Genomic DNA, 18,253 nt, shown 5'->3' with positions numbered 1-18,253 from the left:
ATGACGTATACGTTGTATGATAAAAGGTGAAATAAACATACAAACTGTGAAGAGGACTAGCAACTTGCTTAGTAAAATGTTTCATTAGGGGCCAGATGGAGAGGATTATGGAGAAACCAGTGATCACTTGTCATATACTGCCCTCTCCTGTCAGAAAGTGGTAACACAATTTATAAACCTCACGTTTACGTTATGGATAACGAAAATGGGTAACCAAAAACAGTGGCCACCAGGCCACCTGAGAACTCTGGGTACCATGTGGAGATGATATCCGATGCACTGCTTGCGAGTTGCGACCCGACAGCCTATCACAACATAAACTATGGTTTTATAGCCCCAAACCCGCTTGCCTTGCGCATAATCTGTGTTGTGTCGAGTGTACCTGGGCCGATTTCAGTGTTACATCGCTTGATCTATTCCGAAATTGCGAGATAATGCAACCGCTAACAATATGGCAATAACAAACCAAACACGATATAGATTTGTTCACATATTAATTTAGCCCAGTATCACTCAGAGATGTCACTCACATTTTTAATAACCACCGTCTGCGGACCGCGGTACAATCACCCACCTGCACACAAAGGGAAGCGACTAGCGAGAGAACTGAACAGGTGCCTCAGGGGAGAGCACAGACAGCAGAGCAATATGGGCGCGCAGAATTTCGAGCCAAAGAACCCTCGCTCGCAACAACGCCTGCCCGCGAAACACATTTCTCCCTCACTCCCTGCCTCACTTAAGATTAAACGAGGTGAAGGAATGAATAGCTGGAGGGACGGGTGAATGAGCACGCAGCCAGTGAGACGGGATACACACACCCATCATATCATCACTGCGCTGCAAGTCTCAACTGAGAGAGAGAGAGAGAGAGAGAGAGAGAGAGAGAGAGAGAGAGAGAGAGAGAGAGAGAGAGAGAGAGAGAGAGATGGGGGGGGGGGGAGAATTGAGTAGAGAGAGGGGGAGGAGAGAGAGAGAGAGGAGCAGAGGGGCGAGAGAGAGAGAGGGGGGCAATTGACTAGAGAGAGGGGAGGAGAGAGAGAGAGAGAAGGGGGAGACAGTTTGTCAACTACCGCTGAACGAATCGAACCAAGACACTTTGGACTTTGGAGCTACAGGGTTTTTTAATACCTATACGTGGTGGAAGGTGGATATCAACATAATATTGGAAACATATGTGCTGAGCAGGTATTACACTTATCTTCACTATGTGTGCAGAGCGTTTATTTACCGCCTACTATTTGTACCTTTCCCTCCCGGTGTTTCATGCTTTGCGCGAGGTGGGGATCACACTGACCGCACACACCTGTGCTGATTTTAGTGAGACAACTTCTGCTGGTGATTGTGTGTTGTGTTTTTGCACAATTGCCAGGCAACTTGGCAGTCGCATCGTGTTTTTGTCAGTGATGTTTAATACAATATTTTATCCCACTATATATCGACAGGGGTCACAGGGCATTTTCTCTTCGCGAACTGCATGCAACTGGTTATTTTATTTTATTTAAACCGAGCGCTTTCTTGGCAGCTGGCAGCAATGCTGCTTTCAATATCGCCATCATCATGGACTTATTTAATAAGTTCAATTCTATTATTGCTTTGCAACTACCGGTATGCGAAAATGGTACAGTTTCACCCACAACAATATCACTAATATCTTTTAGCTCCGTTTGGAACCTCAATATCTACGCTTTACGTCTCATCTCAGAGTAAAGCGTAGATATTGAGGTTCCAAACGGAGCTAATCTCATTTTAGTTGTATGTAGCCATGGGTCATTGTGTAAAACGAACGTGGGGATTTAGAGAAAATTGTGCTTTTATCGAAACTTTAACTAAGTTTGATAAGGAAGGCATGTGTCTTTGAATGTTTGAATGACTCTTTTGCATTATCATTTTGCATCCAAAAATTAATATAGCCTACATGGTCATTAAGTAGCCTAATAATTACTAATGTGTTGACATTATTTGTTCCTCATTTTGAACCTATCAGATTGGTCAAGACTAGATAGCTATGCTGTGAATATGTTTTCAGTGTTTAATTTGTGGTGAAACATTTTCATTGGAAAGTCAGCAAACATAATTACTATCTATTTATTTGGATATCATGCTTAATGAGGCGTTGACTTAATTTGAAATAGTAATTATCAGAACAACTAGAGGTGATGGGCCTAAAGCTGTTTTGCTCCTGTTTGCAGACCAGATGTGCTCTGTGATGCTAGAAGATATATACACACACACACACACACACACACACACACACACACACACACACACACACACACACACACACACACACACACACACACTATCTGCATGTCCCTCTGTGGGCTGACAGCATTAGAGTACTGCTCATAAAACATTTCAATTCAATTTTCTATTCAAAGGAGCTTTATTGCCATGAGAAAACTTACGTTTGCACAGAGTACACAGAGTAATATAGTAAGAGAGTGGCGACACGCTTTGATTTTGCTGCAAAGCGGGGCACTATGGGCTATAGTTCCAAACATTGGAACTATCCCATCACAGGCGAAAATATCGATGGTGCACCGGGGCCCAGCCCCCCAAGGGGCCCATGAAGTGGGAAGAAAATTAAATAAACAAAAAGCATAAACAAAATATTTGCAACAGGGCCTATCACCAGGTCCTTTCGACACTGTTTCCCATTGAGATAGAATGAGCACTTCCGCATTCCATTGTTACAATGGAATGCGCTAGCGTCACCACTCTATTACTAGATTACTCTGCGTTTACATTGCCAAAGCAACATTTCTCTCTTATTGCATTGCTTCTTTCCAGGTATCAGTTGATAGCTCTGTCACTGACCTATGTGAGTGTTATCAGATTTGTAGACAATCAACTGCGTGTGTTTTTACAATAAAGTATAACTTTCAACTCTCATTCTGCCCACCTCTTTCCTCCCCTCTTCTCCTTTCCGCCTCTTCTCCTCCCCACCCCTCCTTCAATCCTTCACCTATCCTCCCTTTGTTTCCTTCTTAACTCCTTTATCTCTTCCACATTGCCCTAATCTTTGACTTCCTTCCTACTCCCTGCCACCCTCTCCTCTCCTCATAACAGGTGTGTGCTGTTTCGTGGTCCTATCCTCTGGTGGTAACAGGATGCAGCTCAGTGTGGGACTGAGGGCCAGCCTGTGGGGCCCTCTACTCTGCCTGGCTCTGGTCTCTGTGTTCCCTCAGTCAGCCCAGGGTCAAGGTAGGTGCCTGCCTGTGTGTAGTAGGGCTGGGTGAATCAATTAACCTACTGTAAATGAGCAAGATGACGTTGTTTATTGGTTATATTTATTGCCTAGCCCTAGTGTGTGTAGCCTCTTTGCAACACAGGGCCAAACAGTGCTGAGCCAGCTGTGCGTTTGGTTCCCCGTTTATTAAATACATGGTCTGCTGGTGTTTAAGAAGGCCAATACCCCTGATGTTGCCAGGGGTTGACCTGATGATATTATCCTAATACGGTAGTTATATAGTCTCAAATGAACACAATACTTTCAGTTCTACATGGAATGGGGAGTTTTCCATAGCTGTGTACTGTTAAGCTTGTTTGGTCATGTTGTGAAAAAGAGGCTCCCTTGGGCCATCCTTTGTACTTTTTCAATGCAAAGCTCTGAATTCTGCGAAGCGTGTCCATTATCCATTTTGATGTGCAGCTTTTGTGTAATGCTTTTTTTCCTTAAATTTGTTTTGCCCAAAATGAACTGTCTCAAAGGGAAAAGCCAAGAAAGAGGCTGAGGGAATAATACTAGAATGTGTGCTTTGCTCAATGTTGAATGACTTGTCTGTCATTCTGGGCCACAGTATGCAGCCTGTGACATTGTGTGTGTGTGCGTGCACACGTGTGGGCACGTGTGTGTGTGTGTGTGTGTGTGTGTGTGTGTGTGTGTGTGTGTGTGTGTGTGTGTGTGTGTGCGTGTGTGTGTGTGATTTGCGGGAGGGTTGCGGAGGAGCAGGGCTGAGAGTTACATTTTAGGCCTTTAAAGAAAACATGACTTATTTTTGTGTGTGGACTGGATGGTGGTGAAAAGGGGGGTGGCTGGGGGTTATAAGACCTTTAAGAGACTGAAGCCACTGAACCTGTGACAAAGTTTCTGGATATGAAAATACATTTTACTAAAATGAAGATATGCGTATGTTGTCCTACTGCAACCTGTCAATTTACTTAACATAACATTGTCATGAATAATGCATCAAACTCATTAACGAAAACCCTTCATTGCATATTGATCCACACTTAGCAGCAGACAGTAAATATATATTTTTTGCATATTAATAGACATTTATATTTATAAGCTAATGTGTCTTGATGTGCAGAATCTGTGTTTTTAATGCGCATCACCCCATTGAACTCAATTAGCTTCCATTGTTATATGATTAATTAAAAAACAGGATGAGGATTGCCTAGTGGCTCACGATCATCTAACCTGCATACTCATAATCAATTTAACACACTGTTTCTCAACCAGTGGTCCACGGACCACTAGTGGTCACCTGGCATAATTATAGGTGGTCCATGGGGAAATATAAAATAAGATATATATATATATACACACGCACGCATGCACGCACGCACACACACACACACACGCACGCACGCGCACACACACACGCACACACACACACACACACACACACACACACAAACAGAATTGAAATTTCCGCTGGCTGTCTATGGGAACGCAGTTTTCAGAATCGTACTATCTTGGATTCTTCTTTTTGCATCAGAACAAGCTTGATTTGCGCCTCATTTCTCTAAACGATATGATCGGCGGTTACAAAATGTAACATTTGCGGGACATATCGATTATTCACTTCCTGATTCTCGGTTTCCGAGTGAAACGGTTTTAAAATAATAGGGTCCCCTCATAGAGAATTAACTAGTGGCGGTCCTGGAGTACACAATTCAGCCTCCAGATGCTGGTGTTGGCGACGAGTGAGTTAAGCTTTCTTTTGGAAGCAGCAACGGCAGCCATGTTACTAATCTGCAAACTGTGTGATTTCTGCCTTATACATGTAAGCTTGAGCACTTCTGGAAGTGGTTTCAGCAGTATCGGCAAACCATGACGCGTCATTCGAAAGCCTATACAGGTTGTGCAAGGACGCTCTGTGATTGGCCATTAGCTTTGAGTGCCAGTCGGAGAAAACTCTCGCCAGAACATTATTTACTATTCTTACATTATTATTATTACCTATCGGGCCGCAACGCTCAATCGAACTTCGCAATGTTCGGCACGGCAACTTTCGCTCGCTCGGTGGTGCCTCGTGTGGCTCAAGTTCACTTGAGACGGCTGGCCTCTGTCGTAGTCAGAAACTATACTTAGGCGAGAGGCACTTCTGCCTTGGTCACAGAAGCGGGGCGTGGTTATATGCACAACCTGTATAGGCTTTCGAATCTCTCAACCACCACTGCTGTGGGATTTTCGTTTCAAAATCTTTTGCAGAGCAAAAGTGTTTTTCAATTTAATTTAGATCTGAATATTTGTGACAGTTTCTGACTGAGGCTTAAGTCATTGAATAGTTTTTTTTTTTTTTTTAGCCATGTCATATGAAAGCAGGGAATCATAGCTTCAAATTGACATTGGTTGTTCAGTTTGACCCACCAGTTTTAGAGATATGGCTTATAGAGTAATGTCTTGCAGAAAACAGCGAGTTGAGAAAACAGGCTTTAAAGGTTCACTTCTGTGTACTCAACATTACTTAACATTACTCCTAGCTACATGTTTAAGCATTTATTTCATATTTACATCGATTACAGCTCTGACATTTATTTCAGACATGCTGTAGTACGTGAAGAGTCTGCCTCTTCTATTAACTCATTTTGGATAAAGAAATGAAAAACAAAACAACAAAAAAACAGTTTTTCTCCTCTCCTTGCCACCATGACTGTCTCTGTATCAAAAAGAGTCACATTTTAGCTTTGCATCCATCAGACAAACCACAATTAGATAGAAGAAATAGGAAAAAAATGTTGCACCATAATAACAGTATTTTGCACTCACACAAACGCTCCCCATAATATGTTGGGGTTTTTGTGTGTCTGTCTATATGTGTGCAGGGCAGGCGTGTGTGGGTATCTAAAATGTTGAACTGCCCAGTTTGCAATTTTCCAGAGTGTAATCTTTCCTTTGAGAGCGAATTGATAAATATAGGCATTGTTAAATGCAGTGACTGAAAGAAATAGACATGGTAAACAGTTGTTTATGTGACCATATGTGGCTAGTGCTGACTTTATTTCCGGCAGCATTTCATTCCAAGTAGGCTCTGCTGAACCTTACTTCCTCCCTTTATACACTGGTTCACTTGGTTCACAGGCATGTGAAATAGTTATTCATTATATTTTAAGACTGATGCCTCCCAGCCATGCTTTCTTAAAAATAAAAAAAATTATAAATCAATATAATATAATAAAACAATGAAGGCTTTTCTTTCAGTTTTGTCTTCTCATTAAAGAGGTCATTTTCCAGTCCCCTTCCACTGAGGACACAGACTCAAGCCAGAGCAGTGTCCTCAAAGTGAAACGAACCACAGCATTCCTCAGCGAGGAGGCCGTAGTGATCTAGCCCAGGCTATACTGTGGTGAACCAAGAAGACATTTAGACTTATACCTTGGACAGCCTCCACTGGGGGACTCTGGCAGTGGTCAGCCATGTGGCTAGCTTTCAGGGGAGGGAACTTTAGGGAAGGATCCTAATGAGGTGAGAGACATTTCACAGAAACAAAACAAAATGGCACACAATGGATTCCAAGTTGAAATAGCTAGAGGAACAGACAGACACAGTAATGTTAATTTTAGTGGAAGTTCAAATTTACCAATCACCGTTAACTTAACACCTGGCATGTCAGCTGTAATTAAAAGGCCAAAGTTCACAGAGGGAGAGGGATTCTAGCGGCTTCTGGAGGTTTCTCTGCAGCTTCTCCTCAGCAGAGAATAAGGGGGGGGGGAAAGAGAACAGAATACATAACTTTGTGAAAGTCTTCATACCTGGAGGGGAAATACATTGAGGATGGAATGCGAGCAAATGTCAGTGTCGCTCAGTAGATGCATCTCGGCTGGGTCCCGTCATGTTATTCCTGCTCGGATGGAGAGACACTGACATTCCATTGATATGATAATAGCAATTTAAAACCAATCAACACAAGCTAAATATGTATCTTCCCTAGGGATAATGGAACCTTTTCCCACAGCAGCCATTTTGATGGGTAAATGTAACTTCTAAAATTAAATCGCTTCAGCTCTGTTGATTAACTTCGGGCTAAGATGATGAATACCTAGGTGATAATCGTACAGTATATGACGAAAGTTGCATCAGTTGGCGGCACAAAACATGCAGCAAGAAATAGCAGGGTCAAAATCTTGCTTAGTTACTTTTACTTGAAAAGTTTAAAATGTTGCTTGCTGAAATGTTGACCCCTACATGCCTTACCTCACGTCAGTGCCACAGCTCTCACCATTTAATACAGCCTCCAATTCCCCCACACTCACCACCGCTAATTGTCTCCACCAGACAATTAGCATGGGGAGAGAGTATGTTTTACACTCCGTCCGTCCGTGTGTGTGTGTCCGTCCGTTACCAGCTAACCCGGTCGATGCCAAACTTTGCACACACACTCCCTGGATGCCAATGATGAACCTCTGCCCCAAATTTTCCAGAAAGGCGCCACCAAGAGGCCGACTTTTGTAAAACAATCCAAAAATCCTGAAAATCATTACACAGTATCTCTATAGTCATGTGCTCAAGACGGATCTGTCCCATATTTCATATTCCATCCTAATTGGCTATAATTGGATTTCGAAGTTTGCAGGATTGGCCCATTTGGAACAAAAAACATCAAATTTCACGTGAAATCTTTCACAGACTTTCCTACTACTAGGCTGAGGAATAAATCCCACCCTTTTCACATTGGCCTGTTATAGCGCCACCAACAGGTGGATTTTTGCAAAACAATTTTTTGGAACAAAATGCCTCAAATCATCTAATTGCCATCAAAGGTGTACGAAGAAATGGCACCCTTTTCACGTTGGGCTATTATAGCGCCACCAGGAGGCCACAACCTGACCTGGCTTGATGGAGACCTGTGCCCCGAGGGGCACTTTTTCTAGTTTAAAATGCAGTCTGCATTGTGTCCAACTTTCCTGTTCCAAAACCCCCCGTGGGTGTGGCAGCCAGGCACATTTTAAACCCCGCCTCAGCAGCAGCCTGGCTGCTCTGTTTGTACAAGACTCTCCTTGAAAAATATTTCAGAGTTAAGTCTCATCTCCACAGGCAAAGCTTTTATCTTCATGATGCTGTTTGCTCAGCGGCTCTGGGTGTGAATGCAATAGTATAGTATACTATTGCGTGTGTGTGTGTGTGTGTGTGTGTGTGTGTATGTGCAACACACACACACACACACACACACACACACACACACACACACACACACACACACACACACACACACATGCATTCAGTATTTATTCTCATTCTCACACACGCATTCACTCATCCAGTATCTGTATGTATGTGTACAAAAATGATTTCCTTCTCACTTGCAAACTCAATCACTCACTCACTCACTCACTCACTCACTCACTCACTCACCTACAGCGCATGCCGAAGCCAAAGAGAACAACGCTAAATCCATTTGTCGTACAGCGTGAGATACGAGTGACATTCTCCAAAGGGGGAGAATGTCTCTTTGTTTCAGAGACACAGAGATACTAAAGGCCCGCTGAATCCCAAGCCCACATTCACTCCCTCAGGTTGGTGCCTCCGTCGGTACAGTATTTTACATACATGAATATTTTATTTTGTCATATAAATCTACTGGTTTTGCTTGTGATTGAATGCATCTCCTTTGAAATTCTGCCTCCATTTAAACCAGCGTAAGCCTCGCCCTGCTGCAAAGTGTGGTTTCTTTGTTTGCCTACACGAGTAATCTGTGCATTATATCTGTACGCCTTAAAGCTGCAGATCATAATATTTATGTCCTACTCCTACCTGGGAAGCAAAGGTCTCCCGCACAAGGGCTGAAAAGAAGAAGGAACGCCTGCTTGTCCATGGGAGATATTGCACTTTGAGTTTTGAGCAATACCATTTGTCAACCAGTTGTATTTGACATATCTCAATGTCAAATACCACTCAAATATCTGTTAAGCGAATCTAACTCCAGCATGTACAGCATATCGTCTCTGTCGGGTGGAAATCTCATATGTCCCAAACTTTTGATTTTCAGGATTCGAATTAAAAAGTATCAAAAGTAGCAGATCTACAAGCTCAAAAGCTGTCACTTTGCACCACATTTCGAGGTTGTGGATCTGCTACTTTTGATGCTTTTGTCGATTTGTGTGATGCTGTAGTATGATCAAGTAAGACATTATTTACGGGGAAGAAAACACAAAATAAAAAGTTAGAATATAGGGATAAGAGGTTTATGCCCGACAGCAACAAACAAAACAAATATTTATATGATTGTATAGGATGATTGAATCGAACACCATTATGTAATTCATGCAAGTATTTCAACTGAATCAAACATCATACGTCTATCTGTATGTTTAGTGAATCTAACATTGATATGTATATCTTTACGCTGTGTCTTCCTGTAGTCCGGCAGTCGGGTTGTTGATTGGGAAATTTGGTAGATAGTATTTTTTTATTGGCCTAAAATATTGTCTATATACATGCATTCATGAATCCACTTGCTGACCGGCTGTCAGTATTGAGCAATTTATTTTATAGGGGTTTATATGTGACCCTACCATTAACATCTTATATAAGGCAAAAATGTCAAACTTTCCTTAGTTCCATTAGTTTTGCACAAAAAACTGCCATAGCCACTTGCCCAAATGTGCCCCAAATGTGCTGACCTCATCAGTTTTTAGCCCAAGGAGTGTGTTTTGTGCAAAACTAATGCTTGGAATGGATTCAGAATCATGAAAAACATGTCATGTCACATGCTACTTAATTAAAGCATAAGGAAAGTTTTTATTTATTTTTATTTTTACAATTTTGCCTTATATAGGATGTTAATGGTATGGTCACATATAAACCCCTATAAAATTGCTCAATACCAACAGCCGGCCAGCGAGTGGATCCATGAATGTATGTATATAGACAATATTCTAGGCCAATAAAATAGACTATATACCAAATTTTGCACTTAAAACAAAAATATAGCCTGAATTGTTGGGTGCTCACGTGCTGGAGCGGCCGCAAAACTCCCCATGCACAGGCCGATCAAAGTGTAGGTATTTAAAGAACTCCACTGCTACAGATGGCTTACCTTATAATGAGCCACAAACACAACAACCAATTTGTGGGATTTGTTGCTCTTATTTTTAACCCCCCTAACCCCCCTTTATTATTTTTATTTTTTTACCACATTGGATCTGGGAATATATTGCGTGTATTAGTTTCACTTTGTTTTTAGATGCGGGGAATGTGGGGAACGGGGTGTTTCTTTGCACTGGGATTATAGGCTAAATATGCCTATTTGAGGTTGTTGAGATATTGTTTGTGTTGTGGCCAGAAGTGGTGTTTAATATAGTACTCATGGGGTTTCCAGGTCCTCTCTGTTGTTTTGGATACACAGACGTAGACTGCTCCTTGTGATAGGAGAGGAATAGCGCTGCAATGCTATTCCAGTGCTTTTCCCTTTGGTGCTTACTTACTACTTACTTGTCTTTTATCTCTCTTTCTGCACTTTTGGAAAGAAAGATGTCACATTCACTCCTTCTTTTCTCATTTTCATCGCTCTGAAGATGGGGAAAGAGAGAGAGAGAGAGATATGGGGGGGCAGAATGGAGGAAGAGAGGTAAGGAATAGAGCAGAGAGTGACCGATAACGAAGGGCACGACACCAGGGTGGCAAAGAGAGGAAGAGAGTGAGAGAGAGAGAGAGAGAGAGAGACGGCGAGCCTCTCTGTAGCGCGCTCTCCAGGCATCCGCCAGCGCCGACACCTAATCAAGATGAGACAAAAGGGGGCGACGCTTTGATGCCATGATGATAAAGTGGCATAAGAATGAGACAGACCCATATCCCCACAGAGATGAACACAATGAGGGCAGATCAATGGTGCAGAAAGGAAAGAGACAGTACAGAGGGAATACAATACAGTAGAAAAGAACTGGTAATAGACTGTCCCTGCCTACAACCAGTCCCTGGTCTTCATCTCGAGTGCTGTTAAAATAAAAAAGGAAGAAAATCGCCAAATGGCACATCAGCTAGTTTTGTCGCCAAGATTGATTATGCTCACATACAGAAACATCTTTTGATCATGGAGGTGACTGATGAGGAAAATAACAGGGGGAAAATGTATGTGAGAGATGAGGATGAGGAGAAGCAGAATGTGACATCTGTGTTCGCTAATGTCTCTGTGTGTATCCTCCCACTTGGATGAGATACAGGCCTTATTTTCTTTACTTTTTCTGTTTTTTAGTTTTTAGTTTTTTTTTCTTGTCCGTGTCTGGCGAAAGCACAGATGGAGTGCTGCTTCCACATCCACCAAAGCTCTGAAGGGAGTTCAGTCCCGCTTTCCAACTGATTCACAATCAGCTGAAGTGTAGCAGATTTGAAAGAGGTGGATAGAGCGCTTTCTCAAAGTATCGGAAGCTTCCTGGCTGACAACGATGTTGTCACGAAGGCTTCCAAATGTTATTAAAGATTAGTCATTAGTAGATGCTCGGTAGAGAATAGAGATCACTCTTTTTCTTATACGGATGCTTTGTTTTCAGAATGGCAGAGGCAACGCTCAACATTGATGATGCACTGTACCAATACCAATAACTGGAACAACACATAGGCTTGTCACAATTATTATATAATAGTTAAATTGCAGTATTATTCAAGATAATCACCATTATTTTGCATAATCATAATTGTTTCCATCTTCACTTTGTGGCGTGTTGAATGCTTGTAGAACAGCTATTTCTGCCATTCTTTTTACATTGTTTTGAAACTATACAATTATTAAACATATCGAAGCCTAAGAGGCAAACATAAACGTCATTTTTATTAGACTGTGTTGTATGAAATATGAAAGTGTCAGATTCTGTTGAAGAGTGTGTGCTATTCAGACTTCAGTTATTTAAATTTAAGTCATGAGTATGAAACTGAAGCTATGTCCTCCAGTCGTGTCTTTTGAAACTGAGCTCCCTTCAGTACTTTGGTGTTACTCACTAATATTCCTTAAAGGACCACTTCGCCCGATTTTATCCATCTTCATATAAATGGTACAATCCCTGTTGATGTCATTGGTACAGTTTTTAGCCCACAGATAAGACACAGAGAGAGTAGACATATATTGTGCCGCTTATATGAACATATGGTTGAAAATGGTGCTTCATTAATAACGATAAAAGCAATGACAATATGTTGTTGTATTTGACATTATTGTATAGCCTATCTATTGTCAAATACACATTTCATGATTACATTCATACATACATTCATTCATTGAAAATGTGTTCTCTGTCAGTTATTGTTTAATACTTTTAAACATTTCATTTCTCTGTCCAGTTTCATCCCCACGAAGATTTCGTGTAAAAATCCAGAGCCCCAGCTCGGTGCATGTGTCATGGAAAGAGCCGAAAGGAGAATTTGAACACTACAAAGTAATTTACACCACAACGCCAGGTAAGATCCAACACTCTTCTGAAAAGGAAATTAATAGACTGTTGCTTGCTTTGCTGGAGGGACATTAAAGATAGTCACACTATGCTGTGTGGCGTGTCCAATACATTAGATACTGTGTTTTGGTAAATGGTTTTTCATTGACATTTTCCATGTATCATTGCTTTAGGCTCGTTGTTTATGAACGTGTGTAAAAATCACTCCTTTCTGAGGATGTGCCTGTGGAGAGGTGGTTTCGTAACTTTCGCCAGTTCACAAATCATGCATAAGTATTTATGTCATTGTGCCGGTGGGTCAAAAATCCCAGTTATGCACCAGGGCCCTCTTGGTTGTTAAACCTCATCTCCCTCACCCTGAGGGGGAACGGATCAGCCATTTTTTAAGTGCTGTTCACCTGCGTCCTGTTGCATACCTCACCACATCGAGAACGGATCCTTGTTTGTGAAGCACTGCCGCACACAACTTTATTATACCTTTAGTGATATGAAATCACTTCTATGGCGTTTGATTTTGATTACACTATAAACATAATGGCAAGGATGGGGTCTGTAGGTGATGGCTGACAAGTGTCTATAATTATAAGAGCTTGTTGCAAACTAGTCCAACTCCGCCCAGGTTTTTATTAGTGTTACAGTACTGGCATGCAGTCTTGTAAAATGTGATTGTATAATAGCCTATAGGGGAACCTTTACTGTGTATTTACTACTATCATGAGAAAAGGCTTCAAGTATCCGTTTAACATTATTGTTTTATTTATTAGTTCAGTAGAGAAGCAAGAAGAGGTGGTGGGGTGGGGGGGTGAACTGCAACTCAGATTGGAAACCAGATTTCTACACATGATGACACTATGATGTATCTGTGCTTACGTGGTAGTAGCATACCGTTCACACAGACTCACATTGTAGTTCATTCAGTATATAGTAATCAAAACAAATTGTATACACTGCATATAGATGTGGCCTTTTCCTCTCACCACAACTGGAAAATGTCACTTTCACCCCTTCTTTTTCTGTCTCTGAAGAAGACCTCAGACTGAGTAGAGAGAGTTTTGACTATAGCGGGGAGGGATCCACTGGCACAGGACTGGTAGGGAGGGAGTGAGCCTCGCTGCTGTTGCTGTGATGAAAAGCTTCTAGTATTCTATTGTCATCAGTTTTGAATGCAGCTTCAGCTTGTTTACGATGCAGTAATCCATTTGAGTTAGTTAGGTGTACAGTGCTATTTGCTACCACCTTCATTTATGGAGGCCACAGTTTTGACGAGTGCCACATATGATACAGTACATATACTCTCGTTCAGGAACAAATGGCTTCACATTCAAAGAAAGAAAGAAAGAATGAAAAGTTCAACCGTTATCACTGTCCCCCTTTGCATTGCTATGTTTTCGCCCATTTCATCTCTAATTATCACACCAGTCACACATCAGTAGCCATCAGCTCCATAACAGACTTCAGTGTTGCGCCACGCTATTGACATTGCTCCCTACCATTTCTACCATATTTATTTTCTTTGGCCCATTTCGCCTCTGCAGCAAAACAATCCCGGACCACTCCGGAAGGCAACGCCATTAGCCGATCACGTGACACAGTGCAATGCATGTTGGGTTACTTACAGGTGCATGATTTAAATAATTACATATATTTATTTGTTTCTTTTTAAACCTAGACTGGAGCAACAACTCTAGCATCATAGAGTTACACATTTTACCCGTGGCGTCTGACCATTACAACCCCAGTCCTATACTGGTGGTCATTGAGCAGGTCCACTACTGTATATAATAGCAGTTTTGGGTGCCTTGCACAGCGAGACCATTGAAGCGAGACCATTACTTAGCCTAGTATTTGTCAGTGTATCCAGATATTCATAACTTCCAGTCCCAAGTTTTGTAAGTTAGTTTGCTGCCACCATTCTTATTGAAGTCCACTGCAAGCCAACTGAACCACAGCAAGTAGGTTACTCACGCCACTGGGTGAGGAACATAAAACTTAAATTAGGTTCTCTTCTCAGCTGCCAAAATGCTTCAAAGAATGGTCTGGCAGTCTGTCTTTTCATGGCCAGAGGATTATTTTAAAATACATCCATCACTTGTGCTTGAGCAAAGGGAGTGGCCATAATACTAGCTACTAATCCAGAATAACTTCATCACTTGTGTTGTGGCCACCACTGTAGCAATAAACTACATCATTGACAGCAACTATATTGTCCAGTAGCGTTTGACCAGCTTCAAATTATATACTGTGTAGGCTATATATGAAAGTCACTCATTAAGTCCTAATTCGAGTCATTTAACAAAAGAACAGACTGCAGTTGCCATGCTGAATAAATGTGGTGCGTGCGTGCGTGCGTGTGTGCGTGCGTGCGTGTGTGTGTGTGTGTGTGTGTGTGTGTGTGTGTGTGTGCGCGAATGTGTATTTGTGATGCCGACGACTGCAGTTATACACTGTACATAGATTTGTGACAAGTGACTAAAAACAGACACGCACACAGTCAGTTAATTTGTCCTCGAGCTTGTAATCGAAGCAGAGCAATAAAACTAATTAGACTGCTCACCCTTCTTGTCAAACAGTGGGATGAAAGACCAGCAAATCCAATTCAATATGTCTATGGCTTGAAGAAATTATACATTCTACATCGCCAAATTATCATTGTCTCGATAAACGGATGCACATGTACATGCACTGTACAGTTGGTGTGTGTGTGACAAAGTACTCAACTCCAGTACTTGAGTCAAAGTATTAGATGCTCCTGGTCAAATAATCAACTGCAGGTGAATGTTGCTCCATCAAATTTGTACTCTAGTTAAAGTGCTGGAGTACTTGCTTTAAAAGTATTCAAAAGTAGAAATTACGATTTTCCATTTTAAGTATTGCTGTATTGACATGTAGACATTTTCCAAACAAATTAAAAGATTTCCAGACATCTTCCAAAAGCATCAATAATAGTGGAAAAAGCAGATATACAACCTCACACGTTGTGAGCTTGTAGATCGACTATCTTCACAATTTGACATAAGGCACAAGGTGGTAAATTCATAATGTACTTTTCGCTTTCTATAAATGTCAAAAACACAATATCTGCCTTTGAAATGTAGTGGAGTGAAAGTCATCAAAGTAAACATACCTTGTTACTGTCCACCATTGTGTACAGAATACATGCGCTGTTTAGACACACACACACACACACACACACACACACACACACACACACACACACACACACACACACACACACACCACAGTTCTCACAGGGCAGCTCTACTATACTCTGTCTATACTATAAATGAGCATTTCCGCCACGGAGATGGATGGACCTCATTACACTTTCAATCTCCTACACAGTGAGCTCCTTCAGAATGAATCAAAGTCAGCTCAGACCCACTAAACACATATCGTTGCTGTCAGGCAGAAACCGCCTATCTCCATGTTTTAACTTTTATTGGGTAAATTAGCGCCCCTACTTGATCATCCTACAGTGTCACATAAAATCATCAAAAGTAGCAGATATGCAAGCTGGAAACATGGCACTTTGTGACGTGTTTTGAGCTTGCAGATCTGCTACTTGTGATATATAATTATTTTATCCTGAAAATGTAAGTATCAATTGTGGAGTTGGTTTCCACCCGACAGAGACCATATGCACTCTATCCAGAGTCGTGACAGGCTTAATCCTAACACTGTCTGAGACACACTGCCTGAGACCTGTAACATTGCTGTGATTTTATGGAAATTCTGAACGTAAATTTCTTTGATGGCACCACCACCAGTGCAGTTATTTTCAGTGACTTGCACAGCCCTGTACACATCATGCATGGACAAGTTCTCTCTGCATTCTATCTATGTGATTATTTACCTTGTCCCTGCAAGTCGCTCGCGATAAGACACATTTTTACAACAATCAAGACCGTCCATAGACATCAATCAATCAATCAATCAAATACTCCATTGAAGTATACCGACACTTCATACATGGACATTGAGAAGCATGATAAAACCACCTTTAGAGATGATATACTTCAATTAATTATTTGATTGATTGGTTGATTGAGACATTATTCAATCAATGAATTGATCAATCAATAAATCTATCAAACAAATACTTCAGTTTTTCAGAAGGAAACTTTGTAGTGCGGTACTTTATTTACTTATTATTGCACAAATATGGGAGGGATATCGTCTTTTATGTCCCCCTCTATCATTATAGTAGGGTGATTTCACATACAGTACATGGGACAATAAGTGGGACAACTAATTTGTAATCCAATATCCTAAAGAGGTCTTTCATTATTGCGACAACTCTATACAATGGTTTATTCCCAAACTTGAAAACTATTAAAAAAGAATGAGTTGAGGTAGCAGGGCTGGACTTGGTCAAAAACTCGGCCCTGACATTTGGCCCTGACTGGCCAACCACTACCGGCAGACAGATAGCAGATTCTCTACGGGCAAGTAAAAAAAATCACACCCGTGTGAAGTACGTGGTGCAACTCGGTGTGGGGGTCCCCGGAACTTCCAGTCCCTGTTTCGGCGAGCTGCCCCGCGTCCGAAACGGTTGAAAAATGACAGTTACCATGTGGGGGTCCCTGTACTGTACTGTACTGATACACGTGAAATCATCATATATACACGCACACTTAAAAATAAGTGTGTGTGTGTGTGTGTGTGTGTGTGTGTGTGTGTGTGTGTGTGTGTGTGTCTGTGTGTGTGTCTGTGTGTGTGTCACATTGGTCTGCCCACCCATTGGTCGGCCAACCGGACATATTTCGGGTACGTCAAGTGGCCAGTCTAGGCCTGTGAGGTAGCAACAAGGAGATTATTGGATGTACAGCACCTCAGCAGCACGCAGAATCACATTCCCAAAATGACCTCCACTGTCACAGCGGGCGTCCACTGAGTGATGACATTAAGTCCAAACTCCACACAGCCTGGAGTGACATGATCAATCTGTTTTATTTAAACATGATTGACGATTGAGAGCTTATAGTCTCACGGCTTGCTGATCATAATGGGTACATTCCACCTTGGATAGCAACCATTACAGTGTCACAATGACTCACTCATGAGTTTCGCAGTCTGGGGCAAACCTGTGAACATTTTTAATTTTAAAGGGAAAAAAGGAGCGGACTACAGTAAGTAGGCTATAGAGCCCTGCTCTTTTGCCTAAGTACGGTAAAAGTGGTATCGGCACAAACTTACTGTGGAATTGTCCAATACTTCAGAGCTCACACATTGCTCATGGGCACTTTGATGAAAATCACACTGCTGGTGTCGGGATTCTAACCAGTGAAGATGTGGTGTTGACAACAACATCCCAGAAAGATAAATCACTTATCAGAGGATTTGAGTGGGCGCCAACTTTCCAGAAATAACCCACAGCTATAGGGAGAGATTAAGAATGATTTTGACAGGAAACCAAGACTTAAAACAGATGAATCTGTTAGCATTTAACCTATACCAGTTGGTGAAGAAGTGCATTTATACCCTCTGGACATTTGCATGCGCGTGTGATTGCTTGCGTGCGCGCGTGTACACATCAGATCTGGGTCCAGAATATGGGTGGAAACCTCATATCTCCAAATCAGTTACTTTTCAGGATGCAAATTCAAAAGTAGCAGATCTACAGGCTCAAAATGTGTCGCTTCAT

General features: G+C 41.7%; 1 protein-coding gene across 5 annotated transcripts in view; it reads left to right on the top strand.

Annotated features, from left to right (window-relative positions):
* Positions 1-1,049: 1,049 nt before the first annotated feature.
* col14a1b (collagen, type XIV, alpha 1b) overlaps positions 1,050-18,253 on the top strand; it is a 160,524-nt gene continuing 143,320 nt past the window's right edge. For 4 of the 5 annotated variants that reach the window (XM_080788265.1, XM_080788264.1, XM_080788268.1 and 1 more), the window contains exons 1-3: positions 1,050-1,185; positions 3,070-3,204; positions 12,500-12,616. In XM_080788265.1, coding sequence (XP_080644391.1) covers positions 3,111-3,204; positions 12,500-12,616 — 211 coding nt within the window. In that variant the 5' untranslated portion in view covers positions 1,050-1,185; positions 3,070-3,110. The remainder of the gene's footprint in view (positions 1,186-3,069; positions 3,205-12,499; positions 12,617-18,253) is intronic. The other variant, XM_080788267.1, reaches the window with a different exon arrangement.

The sequence above is a fragment of the Protomyctophum bolini genome, assembly GCF_963924005.1.
Source record: "Protomyctophum bolini genome assembly, chromosome: 17".
In the NCBI taxonomy this organism is placed as follows: Eukaryota; Metazoa; Chordata; class Actinopteri; order Myctophiformes; family Myctophidae; genus Protomyctophum; species Protomyctophum bolini.
This window is presented reverse-complemented; position numbering and strand designations above follow the sequence as displayed.